The following is a 26,833-nucleotide window of genomic DNA, read 5'->3' on the forward strand; positions in this document are numbered from 1 at the left end:
TTCCTCATTTCATCCAGGATGGACTTGTTCCACAGTCAGCTCACTGGGAGGACAGGGGCCTCAGCTACGGGGCCCATCAAACTGGTCTACCCGCTGCTCTCAGCACCCTGGGGCCTGGCATCAAGAGGCCCAGGGCAGCTGATCACTTATCAGGAGGCTACTGGCCAATGTATAGTCAGGACAGGGTGCTGGTGGCTTGTGACAGTTCAGCAAATTCCCATCAGAGGGCTGCACCTCCCCTGGGGTCGGTATCCATACCGACAAGTATCAGTGTCAATAAAGATTCTGCTTCCCCAAACAGCCCCTGCAAATATAGGGACACAGAGCAAATATCCTCTTCTCAGATGTCATAGGGCCATAACCACCCTGCTTGTCTCTACTAAGGACACACGACCTGCCTTTAATTCAACACACCCGTTGGCAAGCTGTCCTTTGTGATTATATCTTGGTTTGGGTTCTTTCCTGATAATACCTGAGGCAATTCTTCAAAGCTTACCTCAAGTGTGTGATCACCACCCATGCATAACCATCTCCTTTTCCTGACTTTTCCCTCATTCCTAACCTTCTTGGATTTGGGGGAGGACCTGACACCCTTAAAGGGTTCCTACAAAGGTCTCATTCCTAGCCAAGTAACCACCCTCATATATGTCTTCTCAGAGTCACAGACTGAATGCAGGTGTCCAAGGAACACACTAAGGCAGCTTTTGCGAGTCTAGGGTAAAAAGCATTATGTTCAAACACATAGGAGAGAAGAAAGAAACCTTTTAACTTTCCGAGTGACTGTCTATGCATTATAAATAATTTTTTGGCCTAGATTTGAAAGAATGACATGAGCCTTCTTAGCCAAAAAAAGCTCTGCTCCTGTCCTAGTTTGCCCATTATAAATTATTTGTGAGCCGATAACACCCAGCTCATTATTACTCTGTTCTCTTCTTCAATGGGTGTAATGACAACCAACATGGCCTGGCAGAGAATACGATGAAGGCTTATATCATTAGTGACAGAAACACAAGCTTGTTTCCGTCAGCCTCCGCCTGAGACACTATGGTGCCCACTGGAAATCGGTCACTGTCAGCTGGATCTGTGGCTCTGAGGCAAGAGAAAGAAAATGAGCCTCAAATGACCTTATTTCCGATAAGGAGGTCGTCTTGGCAGGCCCCGAGACACCATGCAGAAAGTACTGGGACAACCAGCTGAAAGACCCCTCATCAGCCTCTGGCTTTGATTTTTCCTTCATGTCATTATTTACATTCAGTAAAATCCAGCTATTTGAAGTGTACGGTTCAATGAATTTTGGTAATTGTGTAACCACCACCCAAACTCAGAGACCAAACCGTTCCCTCGTCCTGAAAGGTATTCTCCTGTGTCTCTCTGGTTGATCTCCCCTTGATGACAGCCACAGGAAACCAGTGATCTGCTGTCACATTAGTTTTGCCATTTTTAGAATTTCATGTAAATAGAATCAGACAGCATATAGTCTTGAATGTGCAGTTAGCGTTAGGTTTTTGAGATTCATCTGTGTTGTCGTACACATGAATATTCCTTTTGATGGCTGAGTAGTATTCCATGGGGTTGTTTCCAGTTCAGGGGGATGGAGAATAATGCTAATTGGAGAATTGACATCCATGTCTCTACATAGACATGGGCACACATTTCTCTTGGGTAAATACATAGGTGTGAAATTGCTGAGTCATAGTCTTACTAGATGTTCCCTGTGATTAGATCCCGCCATGCGGTTATGCCAAGTGGCTGGACTGTGTCTACGTGTCCACCAGCAACCTAGAAGGCCTTGTGCTCCTCCAGACTTGTCAACATGTGGTATTGTCAGTCTCTTCTCACCTGAGGCATTGTGATGTTTCCTCATTGTAGTTTTAATTTGCAGTTTTCTGATTTAGTTTGCATCTCCTGATGACTAATGACACTGGACACCCCTTCACATGCTTCATGTTGTTTCGTATATGTTCTTTTGTGAAATGTCTGCTCAAATCTTCAATGGGGTTGTCTTACTGAATTGAAGAGAGAGAGGACGGAAGGAGAGAAAGAAAGGAGGATGGAAGGGAAGAGGTGTGTGGGTGTGGGTGTTTGTGTGTGCGTGTGCATGTGTGTGGGTGTGTTAAATACACGTCTATACAAGCCTGACCCTTTGGTTTTGAATGCAGGGCTCAAAAAGCCCCAGGTGATCTTTTCTGGGGTCCCCAAGGGACAATGGTTCCATTGATAACATTTGTCGGGCACTTACTAATGCAATGGGCACCATTTTAAATGCTTTACTTCTATTAATTACTTTCATCCTTGCAATGACCCTTGAAGATAGATGCTCTAATTCCCAGTTCACAGATGAAACAGCAGAGGCACTGAGATGTCGTGTGACTCACTGAAGTCACATGACCAGGAAGTGGTGGAGCTGGCTGGCCTGTGTGCCCGTGCTGTGAAGCAGTGCCCTCCCCTGTCTCCTCCAGCTCCCTCCAGAACCATCACCAAGCTATCTGTTATGGAGCCATGCACCAGTGCTCTGGGAGCACAGAACTAAGAGTGACAAATTCTGGCTGCTTGAGGTTATAGCTTAGAAACTAAACATCTTCTGCAGAAAAATGGCATTGCATGCTAATGGGATGATGGTGTTTGTGTTCAGGGAAGAATACTGCAGAAAAATACTGGAGAAAATACTAAAAACAGCCAACTGAAAGAAGCTTAGAGTCTAGAGAAAGAGAGGCAAGTCACACATCAGGGGCAACGTTTTAAGGGTTAGGTGAGAAGTTTAGACAAACTGCCAAAGGAGTTCACATGGGAAAGAGAGCAGCCATGCCAGGGGGTCAGGGAAGCATCAAGGGAAGGGGCTGATGCAAGGTGGCCTGGGGGGACAAAACCAATGAAAAGGTGCACTGTCAGCTTTGACAGAACAGTTGGAGATGTGGGAAAGTAAAGTGAGAGAGGGGACAAAAAGAGTGAGGCCAGCCACAGCGTCTAGAATCCAGTATAGGCGATCTGGTCTCGGCTTGTGGATGAGTTCGGGACAGGGCACTGATGGGCCATCTGAGGGAGAGAGAAAAGGTCAGGACATCAGGAGAAAGGGGAGAGGGACCCCGCTCAGGGGTAAGTGAGCAGAGACTGACAGGGAGGCGAGGGTGGCCAGGCACAGTACCACAGTGCCCTGCGTGGCTGTGGGCTGCGCTCCCCGGCTCTGTACTAACCAAACCTCCTGTGACAAGCACCAGGGAGAAAGCGGGCCTCAGAGGCAAAAAGAGCCTCACCTGAATTTCATTTGTCTAAGGAAAAGTAATGCTGTCGATACATACCTTTAAAAGTCCTACTCGCAAAATGAACATACAGTAAACTTAACCTTTTCTTTTGTGCACAGCTCTATAAATTTTCACACATGTGTAAATTCGTGTAACCAGCACCACAGCCAAGAGACAGAAGAGTTCCCTCTAAAGCTCCTTCATTCTCTCCACATCTGTAACCCCAGGCAACCCCTGTCCTGTTCTTCATCACCATGCTCTCTCTTGTGGAATGTCATAGAAATACAACCATAAAGCACATAATCCCTGAGCCTGGCTTCTTCTATCCACAGAAATGTCTTTGGGATTCATTCAGATTACTATGCCTATCAGCACCTTGCCCCTTCTTAGTGCTGAGCACCGGTTTTCTATCATATGGATGTCCCACAGCTGGTCTATCCATTTATCTGTGAAGGAAATTCAGGTTATTTCCCATTTTTTTGGTGGTTATGACTAGAGCTGCTGTATACATTTGTGTACAGGGTTTTTTTGGGGGGGGGTGTGGACACAAGTTTTCAGCTCTCTGAAGAGTAATCTGGGTCCTATGGAAAATGTACATTTAATTTCATAAGAAGCTTCCAAGTTGTTTCCCACTGTGGCTTTACTACCTCCTCACCAGCCACGTAGGAGGGATCCAGATGTTCTACATCCTCAAGGGGAGTTAATATTGTCAGTACTTGTAATTTAGCTAATCTAAAAGATATGCAGTATTATCTCACTGGGGCTTAAATTTGCATTTATCTAATGGCTAATGATGTTCTCTTTTTTTTGGCCATCTGTATATCTTCTTTGGTGACGCATCTGCTCAGGTCTTTTGCCCATTTCTAAATTGGGCTTTTTATCTCCTTACTGTTGAGGGCTGGGCATCCTTTACATATTCTGACGCCGACATACGATTTGTCACTAGTTTCTCACAGCTTGCCTTTTTATTCCCTTAATGGTGTCTTTCACAGAGTCAAAGTTTCTCATTTTGATGAAGTTCAATTTCACAATTTATTTCTTTTGTGGATTGTGTTTTGATATCAGGTCTGGGCACCCTCTGCCCAGCCGCAGGCTCCTGTAGAGACCATAGAGATCTCCATAGAGATGCTCCTCCTGGAGCTCTACACAGTTCTCGTGTCACGATCCACTTGGAGCTCATTATTTTTATAATATGTAAGGTTTTTATTTTTTTTTAAGATTTTTATTTATTTATTTGACAGACAGAGATCACAAGTAGGCAGAGAGAGAGGAGGAAGCAGGCTCCCCACTGAGCAGAGAGCCTGATGCAGGGCTCGATCCCAGGACTCTGGGATCATGACCTGAGCTGAAGGCAGAGGCTTTAACCCACTGAGCCACCCAGGTGGCCCTATAATATGTAAGGTTTTGGTTGAAGTTTTGTATGTTGTTGTCCAGTTGTCAACTCCATGAAAGAAAAGACATTTCTACATGGGGTTACCTTTGAACCTTTGTAAAAAATCACTTTATCATATTTCTGTGGGTCAGTTTCTGGGTTCTCGATTCTCTATTCTATCTCATTGACCTATGTTTGGATCGATTCCTCCACCAACACCATGCTGTCTCCATTACTGCAGCTTTATAATAAGTCTTAAAATCAGATAATGTGATTCCTCCAATCAGATAAAGTTGTTCCTCTTTTTCAAAATTATTTTTCAAAACTATTTTAGTTTCTCCGTCTTTCCATTACATTTTACAATTAGTTGTGTATATCTACAAAGAGTTTTGTTGGGATTTTGAATGGAATTGCTTTAAATCTGTGGACCAATTTGGGAAAATTTGGTATCTTTTTCTGTAGAGTCTTCCAGCCATAAACACAAAGACAACTTTCCATTTATTCAGGTCTCTCTGATTTCTACTATGGGCATTTTGAAATTTTCACATAGGTAACTCACATATGTCTTATTCAATTCATACCTAAGTATTTCATTCTTTTGGATTGGTTATAAGCCGCAATGTGTTCTTAATATTAGTTTCTAATAGTTCACTGTGGGCCTACAGAAAGGTGATTCATTTGTGTGTTGACCTTGTATCCTGTGATCTTGCTAAATTCACTTATTAGTTACAGGAGTTTATTTGTTTTGCTAAGTCTCTTGGGATGTTCTATATACAAACATGTCATCTGTCAATAAGGGAAGCATTATTTCCTTTTTTCCAATCAATGTGTCTTTGATTTCTTTTATGGTCTTATTGCTTTAGCTAAGACATGCAGTATGACATTGAACAGGAGTGATGACAGCAGACACCTTTGTCTTATTCCCCATCCTAGGGGAACACATTCAATCTTTTGCCAGTAAGTATATCAGCTGTAGGTTTTATGTAAATGTCCTTTATCAGGTTAAGGAAATTCTCTCCTATTCCTAGTGTTCTGGGAGTTTATAACAAAAATACAAGTTGAATTCTGTCAAAACCTTTTTCTACTTCATTGAAAACGATCCTGTGGTTTTGGTTTTTCTTCTTTACCCTGAAAACTTGGTGGATGACAATGACTGAACAGCCTGTCATTCCCTGGATAAAACTCTAATTGGTCATGTTGTATTTTACATATATGTGTATGATATATGTATATATTACACACATATACTTGTTAATGTTTTGTTGAGGATTTTTACATTTGTGTTCATGAGGATATCTGTCTGTAGTTTTCTTTTCTTGTACTCCCCACCGCCCCACTCCAGGTAATGAGAATCTCAGAAAATAAGTTAGGAAGTATTTCCTCCTCTTAACTTACTGGAAAGGACTGTGTAAAATTGGTGATATTTTTCTTTTAATGTTTGAGTCCGAGATTTCTTTTTCAGAAGATTTTTAACTACAAATTCAATTTCTTTATTTGGGATAGTTTAGGCTTTCCATTTCACCTTGTAGGAGTTTTACCTCTAATCTAAGTTGCCAACTTTACATGTATACAGTTTTTTTATAGTATTCCCTTATGGCCCCTTTAATGTCTGAAGAGTGTGTAATAATATCTCCTTTTTTATTTCTGTTATTGGTAATTTTTCGGTCATTCTTGCAAAAGACTTACCATCCTTATTGGTTTTCTTTTAAATCATATTTTGGTTTTTCTCTATTATTTTTCTGTTTTTTCAATCTTATTGATTTCTGCTCTTAAAATTTTCATTCTTCTTTTTGTTTTGAATTTATTTTGCTCTGCTGTTTATAGTTTCTTAAAGTAGAAGCATAGTTACTGATTTGAGACATTTACTGTTTTCCACTATAACAATTTAATGCTATAGATTTTCCTCTAAGCACTGCTTTAGCTGCAACCTACAAGTATTAATATGTGGTATTTTTATTTTTGTTCGGTTCAAAATATTTTCTAAAATTCCTTGAGACTTTCTCTCTAACCTTTGAATTACTTAGAAGCCATACTGTTAATTTCCAAGTTTTAGAGATATTGTTCTTGCCATCTTTCTGTTTGTACTTAATTTCATTCATCTAGACTTCTTTACATTTATTTTGTGAAACAGGATTTAGTGAGTGTTCAATGTGTACTTGAAAAGAGTGTGTATCCTGCTTTTGTTTAGTGGAGTGTTCTATAAATGTCAAGCAGTTCCTATTAGTTGATGGTGTTTTTCAGTTCTTCTAAACACTTGCTGAATTTCTATCTACTAATTCTACTACTGATAAGCATATTAAAGACACATTTCAGTTCCTTATGCTGTGCTTCAAGCATTTTGGAGCTCTGTTGTTAGGTGTATACACATTCAGAATTTTTATGTGTTCTTGGTAAACTAACTATCATTATGTATGCCACTCTTTATTCCTGGTAAATTTTTGCTCTGAAATCTACTTTATTTTATATTTCATATTAATACAATCACTCTGGCTTTCTTTTCATTAATGTTTGTGTGGTATATCACTTCCCACAGTTTTACTTTGAGCCTATTATATCATCATATTTTAAGCAAATACTTTGTGAACAGCATATGGTTAAGTCATTAAAGAAATTCACTCTGACACTCTCTTTTAGTTGGCATGTTTAGATCACTTAGAGTTCATGGGATTAGATGTTTGGATTTAGGTGTACCATTTTACCGTTTTCTGTTTTGTTTTACTTTCATTGTTTTTTGTTGTTGTTTTCTATTTTTCTTATCTTGCCATCTTTTGGATTCTTTATTTCATTTTATTTAATTTAAAAAAGTATTTCATTTTAGCCTATCATGTTTTTATTTACTACAGTTCCTTGTATAGTGTCTAGTAATCACTCTATGGATTACAATATAAAAACATCATTTCAGGGCCAACTTAAACTATTTTACCATTTCAAGTAGGATGTAGAAACTTTATTCCATTTAGTTCCCTATATCCTCCCTCCCTTTATGTTGTAGTTATCTTATGCACGATATCTACGTATGCTGAATCATGTCAGATTATGTTACTTTTCCCAAATGTCAGACTATCTATTCTATGTAGCCAGATATCTACCATTTCTGTTACTCTTCATCTATATCTCTTATCCCAAGCTTCCATCTGGTATCATTTCCTTTCTGTTAGAAAAACTTCCTTAGAAATTCTTTCAGAGCAGGTCTACTGATTAAAAAAAAACTTTTAGTGATTTTTTTTAATTAAAATTTTTTCTTTATTTATTCGACAGACAAGAGATCACAGGTAAGCAGAGAGGCAGGCAGAGAGTGGGGGGAAGCAGGCTTCCCGCTGTGCAAAGTGCCCGATGCAGGACTTCATCCCAGGACCCCAAGACCATGACCTGAGCCAAAGGCAGAGGCTTAACCCACTGAGCCACCCAGGTGCCCTGTTTTTTGTTTTTGTTTTGTTTTGTTTTCATTTGAAAATGTCTTCACTTACCTTCATTTCTGATGGATATTTTTACTGGATCTAGAAATCTGGGCTAATGTTTCTTTTCCTTCAACTTTTAAAAAATACTGTGTCACTTCTAGATGGCTTCCATGGTTTCTGATAAGAAATCCATGGTGTTATTTAGATTTGTCCTATGTAGCTGGTCTTAGATCTTGAGTGGTGGTCTGTCCTGCAGTTCAGATCTGAAAGGCTATGGTACATTAAGGTCAGACCCATGCATATTCAATTTGGTGGTGAGCTTAGATCTCATAATCCTCTTTATATGGTCATTTCCCTGAGCTACTTCTTCTCAGATCTCTGCCCAGTATTTTTTTTGGTTCCCATGGCTCCCTTTTTGTTCCTCTAGTCAGAAAGCTGGTTCTTAAATAATCCAATCATGAAATGGGCAGAGGACATGAACAGACATTTCTGCAAAGAAGACATCCAGATGGCCAACAGACACATGAAAAAATGCTCCACATCACTCAGCATCAGGGAAATACAAATCAAAACCACAATGAGATACCACCTCATACCAGTCAGAATGGCTAAAATTAACAAGTCCGGAAATGAAAGATGCTGGTAAGAATGCAGAGAAAGGGGAACCTGCCTACACTGTTGGTGGGAATGCAAGCTGGTGCAACCACTCTGGAAAACAGCATGGAGGTTCCTCAAAAAGTTGAAAATAGAGCTACCCTATGACCCAGCAATTGCACTACTGGGTATTTACCCTAAAGATACAAATGTAGTGGTCCGAAGGGGCACGTGCACCCGAATGTTTATAGCAGCAATGTCCACGATAGCCAACTATGGAAAGAACCTAGCTGTCCATCAACAGATGGATGCACAACAGATGGATGTGGTATATATATACTATGGAATACCATGCAGCCATCAAAAAAAAAGTGAAATCTTGCCATTTGCGATGATGTGGATGGAACTAGAGGGTATCATGCTTAGCGAAATAAGTCAATCAGAGAAAGACAACTATCATATGATCTCTCTGATATGAGGAAGTGGAGAAGCAACTTGGGGAGTTTAGGCTCCCAGAGCTCTGGAATTCCATAGGGTTATTGTACCTGCTGTTCAGGAGCTACGTGAGATTTAGCACAGCAGCCTGCATTCTTACAAGGTTACCTTGCTTAAGGTATATCAAGGGGACTTAAGGAAGGAGAGGCACTGTGGAAAGGAAGGTGGGAGAGGACCATGGTTCCAAGGTCAGGTATTGTGGAAGGGGAACACACATGTATACACACATGTACACACACAAACACAACCCTCTTTCATTTCTCCGATAGGTGGAACCTTGAAGGTCCTTCTGTTGCAGGGGTTTCATGAGGCATACTATATAAACCATGCTCAAGGTTTCTCTCCCCACCTTGGTGAGGGGATGATCACAGATGTGGATATTTAGTGTGCAAGACTGGGCTTTACACTCAACCACTCAAGAAGGATAGCTGTAGCTGGGTGGGGAGCAGGTCCTTTTGAGACGCTTATGGCACAGACCAGGAAGGAAGATGCTCATGTCCTATCCTCCTAGGAGAGGCCCCATGGCAAGAATAGGGAATTTGGGCAGGCAGCTGAATGTAAACATGCTCTTATAGGTTTGTGTCCTCAGCTCTCTCTAAATTCACAAAGGCACATGACAGTGGTGCAGTTACATTTTATATGTGACCCCAAATCCTGGGTTTCCCTAAAGGGAAGAAATGAAAAATCATTGTATCAGAACTTCTGATCTGTAAACTAGATCAAGAATAAAGATAAAGTTGGTGAAAAGAGGAAAAAATTACTATTACTTCATGTGCAGACAGGTTGGGCTGGTGGACATCTTCTGCTCAAGCCTCTCCAGCATCTAGAGAGACAGTATCTGTAACACGAGACACACTTCCATACTAGGAGCCCTTCCTGATGTTTAATTTAATCCCAAGGATGCCATCTTTTTAAACTGGCCCCCACAAGTCTAGTTCTGTTAACTGAGTAGATAGAACATACTGATGAGGGAAAAACAAGATGCTTCTCTGAATCACACGTGGTTGGCCAAATGGAGTAAAAGCTGAAAAAATCAAATGCTACCCAATAAAGTTGGAAGGCAGTGGCCAGAACTGGTGACAGAAGCACTGGTGGGTTGCCCGTGCTGCCAAGAGCAGCTGGGTTTTTGAGTAAAAGGTATAACAATAGGTCTATAAGTACGCAGTTCTATATAGAGTGACTTTTTCCTACAGAGAGTCTCCATGGGGACAATGCGAAAGGCAATTTATGAAGTATATTAGTTTCACACTTACAGGTACCATTGGAAGTTAAAGAGTGGTTGGGGTAGCAGAGAATCAGGATGGTATAGCTTAGCTGACGGAGCATTAGACAAATTTCCAGAAAATGTGAGTTCTTGTCCTGGTTCTGCCACTTAAGCCTAGAGAGAGTGGGCAACGCATTCCCACCTCCACAGGTCTTAGGTTCCTTTTATAAAATAGTGAGGACAGTGATATGGTGATTTTAAACCAGAGAATTATAAAAATTTTTCTGAAATTCCTTCTCCATCAGAACATGAGTTCTAAACCTCCCTTCCTTGAGTTGGGCTGGCTGACCTCAGTGACTTGCATCTAGAGAACAGAATGCAGCACAAGGGAAATGCTTGACTTCCAAGGCCAGGTAGTAAGAGGACACATAGCTCCCTTCTGGCTTTCTCGCCCATGCATGATGCCCTGGAACCCAGTCACCTGTTGTGAGGAAGCGACTTCCACGTGGAAAGCCACAGTCCCAGCTGACAGCCTACATCAACCACTAGCTATGGAAGAAAGCATGTCTTTGGGTGGTTGCAGCTTACCATCTTTTTTTTTTTTTTTTTTTTTTTAAGATTTATTTATTTATCTTAGTGAGATAGAGAGATGTGTGCATATGTGCATGCATGGGGGGTGGAGATGAGGAAAAGAATCTTAAGCAGACATCCCACAGAGCACACAGGGGGAGGCAGGCTCAATCCCATGACCCATGCCATCACAACCCCAACAGAAACCAAGAATGAATGCTCAACCGACCAAGCCACCCGGGAACCCTTCCAGCCCAGCATCTTTGAGCTGCTCTAGCCGAGACCACAGGGAAGAGCATTCCCTGCCAGGCCCCACTCCAGCTGAAGGTCCATGGGCAAATGAATGCTGTCACTCTAATCTTTCCATTTTGGAGAGGCTTGTTATACAACAACAGATATGCAGGAAGAGTTAATGCCTAAGGCAACGACTGGGTGATGCCCAAGAATCCTTCTAGACCAGGAATTCTGGAGTATCAAAACTGGGCTAATTTCACATTATAGGATGAGACAGAAACCGATCAGCATGCAAACTTGGTCTTTCAAACCCGAGAATTATAAACCGAGCAAAATGAACCTGTCTGTGAAGGCTTATCAGGATTGGGTCTTACAGTTCTTTTGAAGTCTCCACAAAAGGTTTTGGGGGAACTTGAAACACAGGGAGTGGTTGAGGAAGGATCCAATGTTCTCCACATTAAGACAGTTGTATCCACGAAAGGTTAACTTCTATGAAGAATCAGTTAGGGTCTGATCAGCCACATGAACAAAGACTTTAGAAGAGGATTCCTCTTAAAATTTGAAGGGCACTGTAGATAAACTAGATGGGAAATATGTCAGAATATTAACAGTGGCTCTCTCTAAGTAGCGATGGTTATGAATGAGCTTTGTTGACTTTTTAAAAACATTTCACTATTTTTCAAATGTTGTTTTGGTGTTTTTTCATATGTAAGAAAATGTGCAACAATAATGGGGATAAAGTTGATAAAAGACAGTATTGGGCAAAGGGTGTTCCATGGAAAATCATGAAGAATTATTTAGAGAAAAAAGAAGGACTATGGCCAGAGAAGTTTATTTTGTTGTTACTAATCTAGGTTTGTTTTTTTTTCTAGATAATTTTTAAAATTCACAGTTACCTAAAATAGAACAGACTTTGGGTTATTTGCTAATTGCCATCTTAGTATTTTGAATGGGCTAAGGAGCCCTGACACTCTTCAAAAGGGAGGAAAAAGTAGACAGTATGGCCCAAACTTATATTGGGGGGTATTTCTTCAGATTAGTGTTTACCATTCTTGGAAACTCTGTCATAAAGCAAGGTCCATTTAAGGTCAATGCAGACCTCCCCTGGGCCCAGGCCTGGGTCCTTGGAACAGGTACACACCTACTCATGTCCATGAGCTAGGAAGCCTCCTTCACCCCCAAACAGTGGGGGCTGGGGACACCACTGAGCTCAGGAGCTCTGTTCAAGGAGCGAATGTCACCTGGATGTGTGAAGATAGAAGTCACCCCACATGGTGCTAGATGGGTTAGGCTGGTGTTGCCCTCATCTCCTGGAGAATTCTGGAGAATTTTGATTGGTGAAGAGTTTGTGGGGCTCAGCTGGTGCTATTCTTTTCTTCTGAGATGTAACAGGGACATCTTTACTCTTAACCAGAGTTATCAGAAAATGTCGAGGCCCAAATGGGAAACTGGCCTAATTTTCTGGTGATTCTTACTTAACGGTCACACAGGGAGAATTTCACGGGAGCAAGCCTTAGGAACTTGTTACTGCAATTCTCAAAGGAATATTTAGCTTTTCCTGCAGAAAAGCTGCATGTTCAAAATGGTGGGCTTCAGACCATCCTTTTTCAACTTAAAATTTATTGAAATGATCGAAAGGGCTTTTAGTGAATTCCTTTTTGCCTCAGATGCTCCCAGAGGGTTCTGGGTGTCCCTAGGCTAGGGCTTTCCCAAGTTTCGAAGCCTACCAGGCACACAATTCTCCTTCTGATAATTCTTCTTAGCCAAACAAAGTACCCCACCAGGGTAGGAACCAAGAGCCCCAAACAGAGGGAGGCCCCTTTTCCATTCTGCTTTTTACTGGGCCACAGTCAGAATTAGCATTCTGCTTGCGAGTATGAGTTCCCTTTGTTTGGAATACAGAATCACTCATCTGGAAATTACAGGGTAATATGAATGAATCGTGTGTCCTGATATATCTACGTTCTTGCAAGGCCTGCTACTGCCTTAATCACCAAATAAACAGAAAGGAAGTCTCAAACATTCCTTCCTGCCATTTTTCCCCCCTGTGTCGGGACTTACGATGATGTGCATAACTCCCCAGTCAAGAGCCTAGGAAGGAAAATTCCAGCAAAATTAGCATGATCAGCTCCAGCTGGAAACATCAAGCCATTGTGAAGAGGGCCAGGCTTTTCATTCTGCACCGAGCCTGCACCCAGGGGCATCAGGAGAACTCCCACTTGGAGTTCTCCAAGTGGGCTACAACCTTCATGGACCAGACCAGCTTTTCCTTTCAGACCTACAGAATTTACATCCAGAGCAATGAAACAATAAAATGAGGCCAGTCTCCTCCTCTTAACCATATTCTTCTCCACGCAAGAGCTTGGCTGAGAAACAGAGCTTATGAATTCTGATAATCACCTCAGCTCTGCTCAACATAGACCCTGCAGCATACATCTCTTCCTTTATGCTTGTTTTCCAGAATGCCTCTCTGACTTACCCGAAGCCCTCTGAGGGCAGGATAACATTGCATAGCCTCCTCATTTTCTTCCACTTGTTTAGTGTATTACTTAGGTAACAAATACAGACCGGAGGGTGACTGAATGGTCTCAGTCATTGGTCCACATGGATAAATCACCCCTGGGGAAACCAGGAGAAATGAGCAGCCTCCCAGCAACTGAGGCTTTTCCTTCTGCAATGCTGGCTTCTGCGAATGTGCATGTATGGGCTTCTTGGTTGCCGCCCTGGATCTCCCTCTTGCCTGACTTCAGCTTGTGTGTGCAAACCAGCATTTGCTGTAATGAGAACACCAAGAATTGGCTCCTTCTGCCTGACACTCTTCATTCTTATTAATAAAAGGGAGCGACGGCTCTAATCTCACCACACATCTTCCCTTCTGCGACAAAAACATACGCAGTAATGGAAACAAAACTTTGTAGTTTTGTAGGAGATGATGTCACTTTAATGAATGCTGATGAACTAATCACTTAATATGGGACAGAAGGAAGAGTCCAACACGAACGAGTTTCGGGTTAGTGTTCCGTTCTCTCAAGAAATGAGGGAAGCCGTACTTTATAATACTGCCAAGTCACAGACACTGGCTTTCTTTGGAAAGCCAGGATTCCTATGGGACTCTCTGCCTTGGGCATGTGGTCACCCCAAAGGCTTCCATTTACTGACTGTCATGGGAAGTTGTTAGGAGCCCGGACTCGGAATAATGTCTGAATTTGAATCCCTGCCTGCCGCTGACTGGCTGTGTGATCCCACGCCTTGGCATTCTTGGCTGTAAAATGGGGCCAGTAATAACCGAGGGTGTGGGGTTGCTGTGAAGATCACAGAGGTCACGCCTGCAAAATGCTGCAGGCACACAGTGAGGGCTCCGGACACCTTAGTGTTCCTTATTAGCACCGTGTCCTCTCCAGCGTTCCTTTAATTCCTGCCAGAACCCTACCAAGAGGTTGCTACTATCATCAGCCCCATTTCACAAAGGAAGAAACTGCAGTGAAGAGAAGTGTAGTAGCTCATCTGAGGACAGAAAGTAAAAGTGTCAGGAGTCAAAGGCAGGCCTGTCTCATTTTAAGCTGTGCACTTCCTGCCCACTGCTTCCTGGATGACCACACTCACACACACAGACACACACACACACACACCACAAAACTACGTCACACCAGAATTAGAAAAGGAGGTGTACGGACTGGACCACAAAATGGTCCACTGGGAGCCTCGTTATCCAGGGGTTCCAAATGTCTCTCCATCAAATTGTTCCCTTTTTTGAGTTCAAGGCCCGTGTTTTTGCATTTTTCCTCTCAAAAAAGAAAAAAACAGCAATCAGTTCTGACATACAATGGGCACTCAAAACTCCCCAGATTTGCATGGGAATTCACAGAAGAAAGCGGAACTGTGTCCTGGTTTAGAATACTTGATCAAACAATCCAAACAAACCAGGAATCCCCTAAAGCTTTGGAAAACTTGCCCAACAGAGCGCGTGTTTTCTGGAGACAATGAGGGTTTTGAGCTGAAGCTGAGCATTTCTAATCTCATGAAAAAAAAATCATGTGAGTGCAAACTGTTCCTATCAGACCTCCAGGTGGGGTAAGGGGAAGGGCCTCTCATGCTGGTACAGAGCCTGCTAGAAGTAGAGGTTTTGAAATGCAGATAATCTTAGGATTGTGGTCCTTTTGTCCCAGTTTTTTCCAAGTGTTATGAGGGATACTATGTTATTTCTGGTGTTCTGGCAAATGGATCTGAGTATTACCAAACATTCTAGACTTGTTCCCCCTCTGAGGTCAAGAGGAGGTGAGGGCTGGCCAGCAGCCTCACTGTCCTGGATATGTGCAGGTACTGAGCCTCAGTTCCCTCATCCATAGAATGGGCATAACAGGAAAACACGCCTCAAAGGAATGTTGAGATGCTGTGAGAGAATGCACAGAAAAGGACTTAACATCAAAGGGTTAGGGCATCCAGGAAGCAGTCCGTGACCACCGGCCATCGCTGCTGAGCTTTTCATGATGCTAACAAGAATACCCTGTCAACGTATGAAAGTGTCCTGCATTTTCACATACATGTGACGATTAACATACATGCACATGTGTGTGCATACATACTCAAGAGCTTCTCTGTGTATTTTGTGGCTGATTCCCAAAATCAGCCTAGAGGAGGGCAGGGCAGAAATGACTGCCTGATGTTGTGGGTGAGAAGGCGGTAGCTGAGAAAGGGGAGGGTGTGTCATAATTCACGAGCTGGGACAGGGCTGGTGTCCACCTCTGAGCCTACTTCATGGCTACCTGCGAGGGGACCGAGAGGCCAAACATGCGGAGGAAAGAACTGGGAGCTAGCCTGCCCATGACGATGGGCAGGGGGATTCCATGCTCATCTGCTCTGGGATGGTCTGTTCATCCACTTGTTAGTTGGGACCCCACAGATTCTGTGACCTTTGGAGGTTGTGGCTTAAGGTCTGAGAAGCACTGCTGTGGGGAGCCCTGTTCCCCATGCCAAGGGAGGGCGTGTTACTTCAGAATAAACTGAGGTGTTGCTTGAATTGTTGTCTATGTAGATTTTTGTTAGAGAACATTTTCTTTTCCTTTTTTTTAAAAAGAGATTTTATTTACTTATTTTAGAGAGAGAAAGAGCATGAGCGGGAGGGGCAGAGGGAGAGGGAGACAGACTCTCAAGCAGACTCCACCCTGAGCACAGAGTCTAACATGGGGTCCAACTCAGGACCCTAAGATCATGACCTGAGCCGAAACCGAGAGTCAGACACTCTACCAAGCGCACCAGCCAGGCGCCCTGAGAAAAGTTTCAAACATGAACTGGCAGAGATAAATGTATGGTGAACAGCCAGTGCTGACCTTCCAGTTCCAACCATCTCAGCTCTGGGCCCACCCCGTTTCACCTATACCTCTGGCCATTTCTGCGGCTCCCTGATTGTTCTGTAAGGAAATACATGGGGAACTGACAAGCAACGCAGACTCCCCCTGTGCCCTGTGATTCACGGCGGGCAGGTCTGGAGTGGCCAGGGATTTGCTGTTCCCATGCCTGCCACCCTTTCCCCCCAACAGGTGCCATAGAAGGTGGATGCCAAACTAGGGGACCTCTGAGGGCCCACCATTGCTGCTGGAGGATTCAAGTGACAACAAGACCGTTGGTTCTGTGAAGGGAAGCAGGCAAATATTTCAGCTCTGCAGCTCTCTGAGAGCCTGCCACAGAGGACTGAGGACCCACCACACACACACACACACACACACACACACAATGGCGCGAGTAGCAAGATGAGACCGGAGGAAGAAGGCTTGTCCTCAGGCCTGAGTGAAGGCTTTCCCCGGAGAGTACACTCTACTGCCAGGCCTGTCACCTGCAGCCTGATGGTCTGTTGTCACCTACTGACCACCTCCATTCATCTGTGTCCTCCTCAGGTCATCTTTATTGCTCTGAAGCCTAGTATAGTAACTGCCCCTGGGGGTGAACTATGTGATATTGAGAACATTCGAGGGCTCTTTACCTTCAAACTATCAACTCCATGACTCCACACGCAATAGGAGTTCAATAAATACCCAGTGTAGGAATAAGCAAGGATAGGGTTATAACAGCTCTGACACCCCAGCTATCAAGCTAGGATTTCTGACCAACCCCATTAGTGCGTAAGATATGGGATGGATCTCCAAGTGCCGATGAAGAAACTGGGGCCGGGTATATGGAAGACGTAGTGCGCGAGGGTGATTACTACGTGCTCAGTGTGTGGGAAGGACGATCCCTGTTATTGTCAAAGCCGGGCAGCTCCCACAGTGGGGCCAGGATTTGAACCCAGACATGCCTGGCTCTGGCCAGGCTGCCTTACCGAGCAGTGTCTGTGCTGGGAAAGCGGTAACCAGTGGCTTCTGAAAGGCTTCATACACAAACGTGTGAAAAATATAAACCACTTGGCAAGCCCCAGACAATGAGGAACTTCAGGATAAGGAACAAAATCAAGGGAGCTGGTCTACATGTCTTTTTCTTTTCCTTTTTTTTTTTTTTTTTCTTTTTAAGTAGAGCACTGCAGTATTTCAAGGACAGTGGATACCAAGAGCCTGTCCCCCAGCGGCCTGTCTTGCCGGTGTTCTCATCCATGCTGAGCGAGGACAAACACCTGAAGCCTGGCAGACACAGGGAACAGGCCGAGGCATGAAACCCACTCCTTCTTACCTCTTTGCCCTGTCTTTCTCATCTTCATCCATTAGATTTTCTATGCAGTTTTTCCTGCAAAAAAAAAGAACAGATGATTATTGTTCTGCTTCTAGACCTTTCTTACAGGTCTATCTGGGTGTCATCATTTTGTTCTTATCTAACCTACATGTCTGAGCCCAGAGCTTCTCAAAATTTGGGTGCCAGCAAAACCCTCTACACTCTGAACAATGACTGAGGACACCTCAGAGCTCTTGTGTATGCAGGTTCAAACTGAAAAATTTTAAATATGCAAGCACTCATTCCATTAAATGTCAGAGCCATGCAGTTATCAGAAGTCAAAGAGCTTCTAGAAATGTTCACTGTATATACACGAGAGTAAAAAAGGCAAACCATGTGTTACTGTTAGGAAAGTTGTTTTGACCTCCCCAGGAGTCCCCAATCACACTTTGACAGCCGTTGTCTAGACTCAGCTCAAGAAGTATCTATTTATCCCGGATCTTAAACCTGCAAGGTGCCCATGACAGAGGAAAGAAAGCACAGATGCCATTTATAGATCTGTTCATTCAAATACACAAACCCCTCTTACATGCAGCCAGGAAAAAAACAGGGCCCTAATCCTTCCTTTAAGGCATTTATACTTCCCTAGACAGTCGAGGCACACAGATGCAAAAAATTAAGTAACAATCCAGGAATGTTCTTGCAGCCCGAAGTCATCAGAGGCTACTTCACCGCCCAGAGCCTACACTCTCCCAGACAGCTGGCTGGATGTCTTAAGCCCTACAGATCCAGGTTCCTCTGCCACACGCAGGCCTGTGAGTCTTTACGCCTCAGAGCCATGGCTCGGACTCCTTATTTTATTCACACTCTTCCCAGGGTCCTGTCTGGGGTGGGCCTCCTCCAGCCAGCCCTCCGAGCAGAAACACTCTCCGGGTGTCCATGAGGCCAGAGCCTGCAGGGGAATGGAGGTGAAGCCTGTGGTGGCCGAGCAGGCAGAGTGACTGGGATAAGGGTGGGGACCCCGGAAGAGCTGAGTCACCATTGCCCACACGCCTCTGTTCTCAGTCTGAACTCAGAACTCAAAACCCGTCACTTTGCAAATACACTAACACCCTCGAAACTTCAAGAGGTAAATACGTTTTAATGGGGCAAATGAATCTTTGTCTAAGATAATCTGGTTTTGTGATTTTGGTTTGGTAGTGCACCGGGTGCACTGGGACCGGTGGGAACTGGAGGAGGAGGGAGAATTTTGCAGTTCCAAAGCTTATGCTCTGTTTACACACGCGCTCCATTCACTCAACAGCCACCATGTTTTAAGGATAGCTTTGTGAGACACACCATTCAACAGTGGAGGCTTGTGTCATAATTAAAATGGGGTTACCACATCTGCAAACGGGCATGTGCTTAATGTTTTCCAGATGGAATCTGGTCAAAGTTTTAAGACACGAAAAACGTGATGCCAGGTCTGTGCTCCCAGGAAAGTGTCGGCTACACATGTCTCCAGGTCATGAGCGAGGACCCAGCCAAGCCAAGTCCTTCACCAGGGTCCCCCCTACCCCCTGGGACAGAGCATGTTCATGGGAGGGATGTGGGCTTCACCCTGATTTCCTGAGGTTCTGGAATCATGGGGTTACCATGATTACTGGGATTGCTTAGACATTAGTGAAAATTTACAAGTGACTAATAGCTGTTCTTTGTCAACCCCATCTTCTCTGTTTTATATTTGTTGGTCCTTAAACATTTCCTGAATCCATGAAGCCTTGATGACCTGCACCTATTTCACTTCTTCCTTGTCCCTCCCGTTTCCTTGCCTGATTCTTCTCATGTGACCCCTGTCTACACTATTCTGCTCAACTGCACCTGTGTGAAGAGAGGTGATGTAAGCCAAGTTCTCTGGGGGCACCGGCCATGGGAGCTCCACGCCTACTGAGCCTGTTGTCTCCCATAACCTCCCTTTATTAGAGAGAGAGAGAGAGAGAAAGCAAGCATGAGAGGTGGGCGAGGGGCAGAGGGAGAGAGAGAGGCAGACACTCTGCTGACCAGGGAGCCTCATTCCAAGAGTCTGAGATCATGACCTGAGCCCAAAGGCAAGGCTGACGTTTAACCTATTGAGCCACCCAGAGGCCCCTCCATGGTTGTTTTCTGTTGTTATTTTTTTATACTAAAGGAACTTCAGTGAAATACACATTACATAAAATGTGTCACTTTTAAGTGGACAGTTCAGGGGTTAAGTGCATTCACAATGTTGTGAAACCATCACCACTGGCTCTAGAAACCCTTTCATCTTGCAAAACTGCAACTCTGTGTCCTTCAATCACTAACTCCCCATTCCCCCAGGCCGGGCGGCCACCACTCTACTTTCTGCATCTGACCACTCCATGCCCCTCCTATAACTGGAGTTATTCAGTATTTTTCCTTCTGTGGCAAACTTATTTCAATGTTAGCATAATGTCCTTAAGATTTATCATGTCATAGCGTCTATGGGGATTTTCTTCCTTTTTAAGGCTGAATAATAGTCCACTGTGCTTCTATCACATTTATTTACCCAGTCATCCATCCACACACACCGAGCGGCCTCCACCTTCTGATTATCACAAGTGGTGCCTCTATGAACACGGCTGTACTCCCCACCTCTGTATTTTTGAGCCAGCCTCTTATTTCAGGATGTAGAGGAGCTAGACAGGGCCCAAAGGGACACAGGAGAGAGGGGGCGCCAAAAGACAAATTTTTTTCTGCGAACTCTAGTTAAAAGAACAGCTGAGAAGTTTAAGGGGCGGCAACCACTCTTCTCAATTGCGTAGTTTGCAATGAGGATTTTGAGCAGTGATTTTTTTTTTTTTTTTTTTTTTACAGCCACACAGCCAAGGAAGAGAAAAAGGAGCTTAAATGAGGGCAGAGAAGATTCTGTCTGGGTCTGGGAAAATAACTGTTGATGTGATCAACCCCCAGAGTGGACAATGGAGGGAAGCTACAGAATCTTTACTCAGGACAACCACATGTTCTAAGTGCCTTAGACATTTATGAGATCTATTGGTCAAAATCCCAAAAGGAAATGAGACTTTGTTACAAAGGTGTGGGTGGGGTCTAGGGGAGCCAAGAGGGATGGCATGGTTACCTAGGATTGGTATCAGACAAGCTGTTAACACCTCGCAGGGTGAAGGGACCAGAGGGAAATAGGTTCCCAGACCTGGAAGGAGTGTGTTGTATAGGGGAGGGGGCTTTTGGTGGAAGGATGCAGCCAGCCTGAAGAAACCTTTTCATTAAGAGAGAAGTCAAGGGAATGAATACCTCACCTCCCTTTCCACCTGTCCCATCTCCCGCTGGTGTCTCCTATTGGCTACACCACCCAGAAGGATCAGGCAGGGGCCCATGACGTCGTCAGTGTGGAAGAACCCTGGGTGCAGAGAGAAGGGTGGAGAGGCTTGGAGGGGGACAGGAAGGATACCCAGCATGCCAGTAATGTTCATTCCTAAGAGGCTCTTTCAGTTCTGGGTTTCTTGGATTTTCTAGAACACAAACTATTTGGAGTCTTTCAAAACATTTACATTTCTCCACATTTGAAGGATAGGCACCTGCCTCTAGGAACTAAACACTCAAGAAATAATAACATGATAATGATGAGAGGCTGAGGAAAGAGAGCTTAGCAGAGAAGATCTTTGGAACTATTTAAGCCACAAAATCAGTAATGATAGATTGTAACCCAAAGAAGAAACTATTCATGAGTCCATACCGATACAAATACTTAAACAAATAAATAAAGGGGCACTGGGGGGGGGGCGGGCTGATCTCCTTTACAGAAGAACTCCAATTCATAAATATTGAAGGAATATAGGAAACAGAAAATCACTTCCAGTACTGTGTAGTAATAACTGTTGCAGGCAAGCTCCATTGATGGATGCTGAAATTAATACGCAAAAGTTTATGAGGACAGGATATCTGCATAGTTTAAAGTATCTCCCTCGATATATCTATTAATTACAAAGGAGAAGGGCAACTTTGTAAGTGGAGAAGGTTGGCAGACACCACCTGCCCTAGGGTCAAAATTAACATCACCAGTATAAGTTACACTTCAGTCTCAAGTGCTTGTTCTCTTGGGTGTTTATATCTCAGAGTGTAACTATTATATCATAGCATAGCTGCATGCTTAGTTTATTAAAAAGTGCCAACTGTTTTCCAAAGTGAACCTACAATTTTATGTTTGCACCAGGCGCATGTAAAAGTTCCAGTGGCTCATTCTTGCCAACACTTGGTAATGGTTTCTTGCTTTTGGTCATTCTAGTGGGTGTGTTGTGGGAGCTCACTGGGATTTGAATTTGCATTTCCCTTGAGATTGATGGTAATGAGTATCTTTTCATGTGCTTATTGACCACTGAGAAAGCTTCTTTTGCAAGGTATCTTTTCTTTTTTTCTTTTTTTTAAGATTTTTTTTTTTTTTTAAAGATTTTATTTATTTATTTGACAGAGAGAAATCACATGTAGATGGAGAGGCAGGCAGAGAGAGAGAGAGGGAAGCAGGCTCTCCGCTGAGCAGAGAGCCCGATGCGGGACTCGATCCCAGGACCCTGAGATCATGACCTGAGCCGAAGGCAGCGGCTTAACCCACTGAGCCACCCAGGCGCCCCCTTTTTTTTAAGATTTTATTTATTTATTTGAGAGGCAGAGATCACAAGTAGGCAGAGAGGCAGGCAGAGAGAAAGGAACGGAAGCAGGGTCCCTGCTGAGCAGAGAGCCTGATGTGGGGCTCAATCCCAGGACCCTGAGATCATGACCTGAGCTGAAGGCAGAGGCTTTAACCACTGAGCCACCCAGGCACCCTGCGAGGTGTCTTTTCAAGTTTTCTTGCCTGTTTCTTCTTTCTTCTTAAAAATTGGGCTGTTTGTCTTCCTTGTACCGATCTGTAGAAGTTTCTCTCTTCCACATACAGGACTCTACCAGATCTAGATATCAATTTGTGAACATTTTCTCCCAGTCTGTGGCGGGCCTCTTCATGTTCTTGATGGTGACTTTTTAAATTTGATAAAGTCCAGTTCATAAATTTTTATTTTCATAGTCAGTGATTTTTGTGTTCTCAGAAATCTTTGCCACTTCAGTGTCATGAAGAATTATCCTGTTTTCTTCTAGAAGCTTTATCATTTTAGCTTTTGCATTAAGATTTATAATCCATTACAAATTAAAATTTTTTCCTCTCCAATCTGGACATTCAGTTACTCTAGGATCATTTATCGAAAAGACATTTCTTTCCCTATTGAACTGCAGTGGCATTTTGGTCAAATGTCTCATATGATCCTATATGTATATTTATAGAATCTATTCAGGTTTATCTATCTACAGGGTTTCAGTTGCACACAGACACACAGGATAAACATTTTTAAAAATTAACTTTGTTTTTTAGAACTCTTTCACCTTCTCAGAAAATGCAAAGGCATTACAGACAGTTCCTACATACCTGCATCCAGTATCCCTTATTATCAACACCTTACATTAGTATGGCACACTTGTCACAATTAAAGAACCGTCATTGAAAGACTATTGTTAAATAAAGTCCATATTTTATTAATATTTTCTTAGTTTTTACCTAATGTCCTTTTCCTGTCCTAAGATCTCATCTAGGACACCACATTACACTTAGTTATTGTGTCTCCTTAGGCATCGTGTAGACGTGATATATTCTCACATTTTCCTTGTTTTGGATGACCTTGACAATTTGGGGGACTATCTGTAGAACATCCCTCAGTTTGGGTTTGTTGATGTTTTTTTCATGGTCAGACTAGGCATATAGGCTTTTAGGAGGAAGCCCACAGTGGTAAAGAGCCATTCTTATCACATCGTACCAAGAGTATTAACAAAACTATCTCTGTGATATCGTAACCGCCTGCCTGAGGTTGTGCTAAACTTATCTCTAAACTGCACGTTAGTGACATTTACACATAGTATGTGCAACATTTTTCTTCAACTTTCAAATACCCCTTTTCCAGATACAGAATTGCTTAATTTGAAGTGGTAGATCCAATTTTCAGTCTCAAAAAAATACAATGAATATAACATCTTCTCTGTTTTTAGATTTTATACATAATCATTGAACTTGGATCAGATGGACAATTGAGCCCACAGCTTTTAACTGAGAGGCACTTCACCTGGAAACATTCTGAGCACATGATTTGAAGACAGCTAACCTGCTATTTAGGGAAGCTTGCTCTGTTTCCCAACTCTGTGGCATCTTGTATTTGTCTATCTTTAAGACAGTTCTACGCGATCTTAACTCCTCTGGCTTTATAGGGATTCTTGGTAGAAATGTAGTGTGAGCTTTCCAATTTTGTGCTTCTTATTTAAGATTCTTAGCTATTCTAGGTCTTTGCATTTCCTTGCAAATTTTTAGAATTTACATTGTCAATTTCTATAAAAATGGCTGCTGCAACCTTGATTGGGATTGTGTTGAATCTAGATTGTGTAGAATCTAATTTGGGAAAAACTGAAGCTGAACCATGTTGAGCCCTCTGGTTTCTGCACACGGCTTCTCTCTGTGAAGAGGTAATGGGGTGTATTCAATGAGGCACTAACGTGATGTTTGGTGATTCAACAGGTAGTCCCTGAGTGCCAGCAACCTGCAAAGCCCCTGCTGTCATGGCTCTTAGAGGGTGGGGGCAGGTAGAGGGCGATGGGGGCAAGCCACAAGCAAATAAATAAGTAAATAAGTCCACTGCTTCTGTGGAGAAAAATAAAGGAGACACGATGCAGGGTTGGGGGTTGGGGTTACCGTAGTAAGCTTGAGTCCTGCTCTGGTGTTTTAGGGACTCACATAAGTCCCACTAAGACCATGTTTGAGGGGTGCCTGGGTGGCTCAGTGGGTTAAAGCCTCTGCCTTCAGCTCAGGTCATGATCTCAGGGTCCTGGGATTGAGCCCCACATCAGGCTCTCTGCTCAGCAGGGACCCTGCTTCCGTTCCTTTCTCTCTGCCTGCCTCTCTGCCTACTTGTGATCTCTGCCTCTCAAATAAATAAATAAAATCCTTAAAAAAAAAAAAAAAAGAGAGAGACCACGTTTGAGCTATGACCTGAGGGAAGTGAGCCATGGACCTCCATACTGGACAAAGGTTGGTTTTCGTTCTGCGTGAACGGGAAGGCCCTTGAGGTTTTGATCAGAGAGGCGAGGGGTAGCTCCCTCAGAGGACAGCTGCAATTCTAGAACAAATTAAGTTTGTACATATGAAAGTACCCAGCACAAGCCTGGCCCACAGCCAACACTCAAAATCAGGTCATCTTCTTTGATGTCAAGAACGAGGCATAACCTGTCTTCACACATACCATCATGTCCAACCCTACTCCTTACCCATACTGAGTGCTCAGTGTAAGTATCTGAGGCATGAAGGAGAGAGAGGGACAGGCAGGCAGGGGGAAGAAAGGCAGGTCAGACACCCCATCTGAATTCTGGTGTGACTGCCCAGCCCCGACTTCCACAAACCTCTCAATGACCATGGTGAGTCCAGAATAACAGTACTCACAAAGTACATTTAAAGGCACAACCATGTCCTGAAGACCACAAATTAAAACAAAAACTGCTGTGTGTGCAGGAGCGATTAACTAAAGGCAAAAGCCCCTTCACATTCTGTAGGAGGGGCCCAAGGCTTCCTCATTGACCCTCTGCCAGGGCAAAGTTCTGAAAAACTCTAATCTCATTTTATCTCCATCTGGTTCTATGGGTAGAGCCGGCTGGCTCTGATGGCCTCCCCTTACAAATCAGGAAGCACCACCCTTCTGAGGGACCTGCTCATGGACACAGAGCCTGTGAGCAGAAGCCATCCTGGGCTGTGCCTTCTCTAAGGGGACTCGGGCACGTTACCACCACCCACTGTGCGTGCTCCGGCTTCTGACTTCCCAGGCAGGCTGATTTAAACTTCAATTCCAACCCACTTACTCTATGACCTTGAGCAAGTCCCTTAAACTTCTGAGTTTCTGTTTCCCTCATCCTAAAGTGAAGCTGACACTGACCAGACAGCGATGGTGTGAGTCGTGCATGAGAAGTAGGTCTGCATGCATGGGTACAGAAAAGGGCCAGTGGGATGCTTGCAGCCAGGCCTCAAGGTGAGGCCTGTCCACCCCATGCCCAAACATCCCATGCCCGCCCATCCCACGCCCTCCCCCCATCATGGTCCCACTGGGGGCCTGAGGCCCTGCTAAGGCAGGAGACTCCAGGATCATCTTTCTTCTGACTGGCCTTAAATTTCAATGAACATGCTCTGTGCACAGCAGCAAGGTCCCTGCAGGGTGAACCAAGAGGTACTCCTGCCCAGAGAAAGAAAGGAATGTATGGGTGGGAAGAGTATGTTACCAGCCGTGAGGCACCCACAGATGGGCGCTCCTGCCACACCTCCAGAGACCACGTATGGCTGCCAGCAAGCAGAGTGGTGGAGAGCGCCAAGCAGGATGGGGTGGGAAAAGCCCCTTGGGCTCGGCCCAGGAAGTAGCCCAGTGGCGGAATCTAAGCCAGCAAGACCAGTGAGCACCAACTGGGCTCTTTCCCCTAACTGCTGAGACAGGAGGCAGAGCTAGCAGGACACACTGGGTCTCTGAGCTCCTGAGGCTGGCATCCACCTCTGGGAAGAAGAAAAGGCGTGGTGGGCTGGAGTCGCCAGGTCCAAGCTGAGACCCTGCTTCTGCCCTTCAGTAGCTCGGTAGGACCTTGGGCAAGGAGGTGTGCTGCCAGCCCTCGTGCCTCTCCGGTGATGTGGGGATACGGCAGGGCCTCCTTTGTTGCCCGGTGCCAAGAAAAAGATAAGAGAATTGGTGGGAAACCCCCAGCACAGGACTCAGGCACATATAAATCCTCAAAAATTTCTAGCTACTATTGATCACAATATCAGTAACTATAACAAGCTAAATAGCAAGCAGTAGAAACTGGTCCTTAAGCCTATAAAACACCTTTGAACAGGGCAGGATTATTGTTCCTGTCTACCAGTCGGGGTTGAAAAGTGTGTGTGCAGGAAGGGGAGGGAGCATGGCAGAAAGACAGACATACATGCTCACACACTGCCTGGAGTGGTGGGCCTGCCCACTCAGCAGAGATTGGTCATTGTCAGGCTGGGAGGGAGGGAGAG

The 26,833-nt window shown here is 44.0% G+C and overlaps 1 protein-coding gene across 6 annotated transcripts in view; it reads right to left on the minus strand.

The window, feature by feature from the left end:
• Positions 1 to 26,833, minus strand: part of NPAS2 (neuronal PAS domain protein 2) — a 153,025-nt gene that overhangs the window by 61,574 nt on the left and 64,618 nt on the right. For 5 of the 6 annotated variants that reach the window (XM_004753034.3, XM_045077700.1, XM_045077699.1 and 2 more), the window contains exon 2: positions 17,764 to 17,817. In XM_004753034.3, coding sequence (XP_004753091.3) covers positions 17,764 to 17,795 — 32 coding nt within the window. In that variant the 5' untranslated portion in view covers positions 17,796 to 17,817. Of the gene's footprint in view, positions 1 to 1,839; positions 2,572 to 17,763; positions 17,818 to 26,833 lie in introns of those variants that run through there. The other variant, XM_013056373.2, reaches the window with a different exon arrangement.

The sequence above is a fragment of the Mustela putorius genome, unplaced genomic scaffold, assembly GCF_011764305.1.
Source record: "Mustela putorius furo isolate JIRA1106 unplaced genomic scaffold, ASM1176430v1.1 tig00000224_pilon_pilon_pilon, whole genome shotgun sequence".
Lineage (NCBI taxonomy): Eukaryota > Metazoa > Chordata > Mammalia > Carnivora > Mustelidae > Mustela > Mustela putorius.